Below are 5,673 nucleotides of genomic sequence, written 5' to 3'. Positions count from 1 at the left end.
CGGATTTTTGTATCCACTGCATTGGCAATGGCGGGCTATTCAGTCCATACAAAAAGGCTTGCCAGGCTTTTGTGGAAGACCTGTACAGGCAGAGAAATAAACTTTACTATCTGCCATACTCCCCCTCTTCCAGAATGATCATGGCAATTTGTTTTGATGTTTAAGCAGTGATATATATTTGAGAAAAAATGCCAGGTTACTGTCAATACAAATAATTGTACAAACTAAGAAAATTGCCATGTCATAATGCATTCAATATATTCAAAATTAGTGACATATTGATGAAAAATACTTGTGTAAATAAAAGACATTATACTAAATTGTCCTTTATTTTCCTTTGGAGTATTGGAGGAATTTCAAATACATAAAAAAGACAGAAGGGCTGCATCTTGAGCACAATACGACACAGCACAGCAGGTCAGAGCTGCCTTAATTTACATAGTATAAAAACTGCATCTTACAGACCTAAGCACTGTACTTGACTTTATACAAAATTGTTTTACAAAATATGTACACCATTGACAGAGCCGCAAGTGACCCCAAATGAGGCCAGAACAACCAGAGGGGACAGGTAAGAAAGCCTACCCAGGAATGTAACTCATTGTCACTTTGGCACACCTTCAATTCTTCAGGAGTGGGAATACAATATAAAATAGAGCCTAGAAGAGTCACTTGTCAAATAGGATTCTTTTTTACATCAAAGCTTTCTAAAAAGCACAACAAGTCATCTATAAAAAATTAAAAATGTATTTAGAGGATTCTCTTCTCTTACAAATCAAACATATATTTGTTCAATATACAGACTCTATAAAAAAATCTCTCTCACTCACTCTGTCTACATGTATGCACTATCATAGGTCATATAGAAACTGTGTTAGGTTAGCCTATTTTCGCATATCGTGCGATGAGTCGGTTCCTGGGTTTTTTGATGGATGCTTTTAAAAATCATCCACTGTAACATTTAAGGCACCACCCAAAAAAATTTGGAGCACTTTTTAAAAAATAAAAATTTCATTAAAAGCTTAAGCCTAACTTACTGATAAAATATAGCAAAGCTCTAAATATGAGCTGCCTCACTTAATCTTTTTTAAACAAACAATTGTGACTGACTCACAGCATTTGACTAATGCAACCTTGAACTCAAAGGGTCGTCATTTCTATGAGATATGTTAAATTACCTTTGATTATTAACTTTTTTATAATTTAAAAAATTAAGAAGTATAAATTAAATATGAAGGCTAACTGTTGCACATCATCCAGGTACAAAGACAAGAACCTCGGCTCATTTGGTCCCTTAAAAATTCTATAAAAATCATTTTCAAAAGCAAAAAAGATAATGTTTATCTTCTGACCTTACGATGACATGCACTGTACACTCTGGAATGCTGTTCTGTATACTGTTTACACAGACATTCATATTAAGTAACAACACCCCACTATATAATTTATGGGGGCTCACCATACATTTTACAATAAAAAATATTTGTACACCACAGTTTTCACAGCACTGTCGCTATATTCACTATTATATACATATTTTAATTTTACTTTCCTATTTATGCACAATCTATATTTTTGATTTTCAATAAATTAATCAGTTTATTATAAACTTCATATTAGGAAAGTAGCCCATAATTATTTACACACATACACACGCACACATACAAAAGTCCTACAGCACCTTCACATATTCCTGCGTCAGCATTATTCACACTTTGGAACCTGGCACTGTTAGTGTGGTGGTATGGTGATGTGGTGGTGGTGGCGGAGGTTTATGATGCGGCCCCGTGTAATGGCTTGCAGGTCGGTAGCTTGACCCATAAAGGCCCTCTTGGTGGGGCAAGTCACGAGAGTGCTCATTATGCCCTCTGTGCCCCACGTTTGACATAGTCTGTCCGTAATTTCCCATCTGTCCTCCATGTGAAGAATGAGAACTATGGACTGAGGAGCCAGAGATCTGTTTGTACATCATCATGTGGTGTGGCTGAGATACGCTTGGGAACAAAGTGTTATTGTGGCCAGCATTGTTATTACTAGCATCTGGAAAAAGAGAAAAAGTTTAGATTTGGAAAAATAAAAGACAAATTAGTCAGTCAGAGTAACACAATAAATAAAATAAAAAATTCAAGATCAACAATACTGATAAAGAAACATTGCAGTGAAACATGCACACTAACTTTTAGCGACAGCGGCAGCAGCAACAGGAGGGGGTCCGGGGGGAGGAGGGTGGTGTCTTCGTGGCAGGGAGGTGCTACTATTGTCCTGCGCATGGGAGATCATGGCCTGCACACTCTCATACTCATAGTAGTTGCTGACAGGGCGATGCTGGTGTTCCCTTGCCGAGTCACGAGGCCCTCTTTGACTCTGGTACTCACGTGCTTCCCGGCTGTTGCAGTCAGGAGTTGCACAAGTTAGAATAATGGTTGCATGATAATTCACTTATGGCTGATCATAGTTTTCAGGCTACTTTGAAGGGCCATCAATAAAAAGGTGAAAAGAACAAAAACTGTGAAGCAAAAGAAACCTTCAAGATAATTGGATTGTAAAGAAGAGATTTCAGAAAACTTTACAATGAAAAAATATATATAAACTGCAGAGAAAATTACAGAAACTAAATAATTCTGTTTGTATCTAATAAACATGAAGACTGAGTCCATATATAAATATTGATAAATAAACATATCAGGCAGGCAAGTTACATAGCAATGTTAGTACTGTACAACTTGCTTGATATAAAAATCAATAATAAATATTGCCAATATTAGTTTTTCTCATAAGCATTTAATATCATTAACATCCATGATCTCCTCAAACAGTAAAACAATTTATTCCTTTTTCTTTTTAAATCTTCAGCTGAGCAAATCTAATTCTGATTGCAATGTGCACTGCATCTACATATAGAGTGCCAGGCCAGGTGTACTATAGCTGTAATTCTCAACCTGAATATAATTTATGTGGACAACTATAGACAATGGTGACCACTGTTGATGTTTTAGATAGAATTGAAAATCAAAACAACTTTAAGTCATCTAATTGAATGATTGATGTTACAATTACAATTGCATTTACATTGATCTGATTTACCTTTGAAATCATGATTTCCCATTTACTTTCACAAAGTAAGGGATTAAGATCTCATGAAGACCATAAGCACTCAAAGTCATATTTTATATACAGGCTGAGTATCAAAACAGCAATCCAAAGTTAATAAAATGAATCTACAGGCAGTTATTAATTTTTCTCTTCTGAATTTGGGAAAGCAATGTCATTCACTTTCATTTAATCAAACTAAAGGCAAATAAAACTTTAGATAATAAAAATGTAACATACTACTTTCAAAAGGAAGGGGAGGGAAATCAACAAATTAAAAATAAAAAATAAGGAGAAAAAAATACAAAGAACAAAGTATACATAATCAAACAAACAATAATAGATGCAAACAATTTTGTTTTAATAATAATAAAAACAAGTGCAACTAAAGCAATAAAACAAAACAAAATTAAAAGGAAAAGAAAAGAAAAAAGAAAGAATACATGGCAAATCAATAGAACAAAACATAATCATTAAAAAAATGAAAATGAAAAACAAGAAGACATGCCCCATCATGTCTTCCTCCACAATAAAACTGGCTCATGCATTCACGTGTACATGCTGTATACCTTGCAATTATTGACTCGTGTATAAACGTCTCCTCCAATTTGTGCAACAAAGTAGTAGGGGAGGATTCCTGCTGCCGTCTGTGGTGTGGACGAGGGGAGGGGGTGCATGGATACTGTTAGTCAACACCAACACCAAATAAATGTAAAAACAAAACAAAAACAGTCATCCATAGGTTTTGGATTGTGCTGGATGTACTCTGCTGTTGCTGTTCTGGAGATCCGTATCCGTCAACGGTCCAAGACTTTCATGAGGATGATGCAGGGCGAGGCAAAAGGTCAATTCATCCTGGTCTTTCACTCATTAAAAGTATTTACCAATAAAATTGACCTCAGCATCTTTACAAGTATAAAGACCCATGAAAATTATCATCAACCCTTAGCAATAATAATCCATGAATGCTGTGTGTATTGCAAGGAAAGCCGAGCATCATCACCACACAACATTTTTGTGACAGAACAATCTTATTTCCATCTTCAACACATCCTTCACCTTGGTGATTACAAACTACTGAATGTTGATGGCAATAAAATTATGATAAACTTTCCATTTGGAGGAATACAAGATTTCAACAAACCATGCTCACTTCTTATGCATTAGCTATATATAAAAACAAGTGAGAAAAGTAGAAAAAAATATTTTATTCCTTATAATGAAGCTTTTAATGCCATCAACAGTCAGGACAATGAATAAAACAGGAATCAATAAAAATCCATCAAGAACCAACAACAGCATAATGTCATAATCAAAAACAGGAAAACCCATATCTGTTTCCCCTAAATAGGTAATCAGTGCAAATGAAAACACCAAACCATATACAGGAGAGATAACATAAAATGATATGAGGAACATTTACACCTTAACCACGTATAGGCATAACTAAAACCTTTTTCTTCTACCTGCATAATCTCTGCTTCATATGTAGAATGAATGATAAAGAGCAACTTGGTACACATGCAAATACAATAAAGTTGCATGGACTTATTAAATGTTCCCCAGCAAAAAGCAGCAAAGTAAAAAAACAACATAAATACAACTTAAATTATAACCATACACAAGCAGAAATTATGAAACAAAAGTACTAGAAACACATAATTGGGTAAATATAACATGTGCACTAATACACGCCATTTACTAATCTAAATACAAAATAAATCTGTAAGGAGGTGAAAGCAATAACACTAACAATCTAATAAGAAAACAACAGGAATATAATTTAACCTTCATCTTTGCAAGTGTGTGATACTATTCTCTGGTCAATTTAGGTTGTTTTCTTCTCATTCACAAAAGGAATTTAGAATAGAATACTTTCACCTCCTTACCAGCATGTTAAACAAAGCTACAAGACACTACAACAGAAGATATCTCACCTAGTCTGCTTTTCCCGAAAGTCTTGGTACTGCTGACTAGCTAGTTTCTTTAGCCTTTCTTGCTCCTTGTTTTTGCTGCATGCAAAATAGAAAGATAAATATTGTGATGTTCTAAGACAAAACTATGTGATAATGCTACAGCTACAGACCAATCACCATGACTATTAGATGTTAGATAGTTAGAATGGTTAGTTGAAGCAGTTCTCTCTGTTACACATCAGTAGCAGATGTAGGGGTTATTGATATTTGTTATTACTTCAAAAGAACAAACTTTGTTGTATGATTAATGCTGTTTGTACATCATAACAAATGAACAGAAAAAAATTGTGAAGGTGTTAGTACACTTTATCCAGGTGGATGTGAACACATCACTTTTTAACCATCTTGTATTTCTTGTTAGCTCTGTATGTCTTTCATGAATAGAAAACACATTGTTAATCATCTAAGAAGTCGACCACCAACGTTCATTCATTTCATCCAAGACAAAATTAAATCCCCATGTCTTTGCAGAACGAACACTCTGCTTCTGATGTTTAATGATGTACTAAGTTTACAGTGCTACCAATAAACCCTGCACATAATATTCATCTCAGATTACAGCAACTACATGTCACCACCACCACCACCAACACCGAGAAATGTTAGA

At 34.7% G+C, this 5,673-nt stretch overlaps 1 protein-coding gene across 10 annotated transcripts in view; it reads right to left on the bottom strand.

Moving 5' to 3' along the window:
• Nucleotides 1-310: 310 nt before the first annotated feature.
• LOC122258385 (par-3 family cell polarity regulator) overlaps nucleotides 311-5,673 on the bottom strand; it is a 66,174-nt gene continuing 60,811 nt past the window's right edge. For 7 of the 10 annotated variants that reach the window (XM_043024274.2, XM_086551433.1, XM_043024278.2 and 4 more), the window contains exons 29-32: nucleotides 5,028-5,102; nucleotides 3,660-3,737; nucleotides 2,178-2,386; nucleotides 311-2,040 (exon numbers count right to left, since the gene is read on the bottom strand). In XM_043024274.2, coding sequence (XP_042880208.2) covers nucleotides 1,709-2,040; nucleotides 2,178-2,386; nucleotides 3,660-3,737; nucleotides 5,028-5,102 — 694 coding nt within the window. In that variant the 3' untranslated portion in view covers nucleotides 311-1,708. The remainder of the gene's footprint in view (nucleotides 2,041-2,177; nucleotides 2,387-3,659; nucleotides 3,738-5,027; nucleotides 5,103-5,673) is intronic. The other 3 variants (XM_086551434.1, XM_086551436.1, XM_086551437.1) reach the window with 1 other exon arrangement.

This window comes from Penaeus japonicus, unplaced genomic scaffold, assembly GCF_977035675.1.
Source record: "Penaeus japonicus unplaced genomic scaffold, GWHDUDI00000001_assembly GWHDUDI00000025, whole genome shotgun sequence".
In the NCBI taxonomy this organism is placed as follows: Eukaryota; Metazoa; Arthropoda; class Malacostraca; order Decapoda; family Penaeidae; genus Penaeus; species Penaeus japonicus.
Note: the sequence above shows the minus strand (reverse complement) of the source record. Positions and strands in the feature narration are given on the sequence as shown.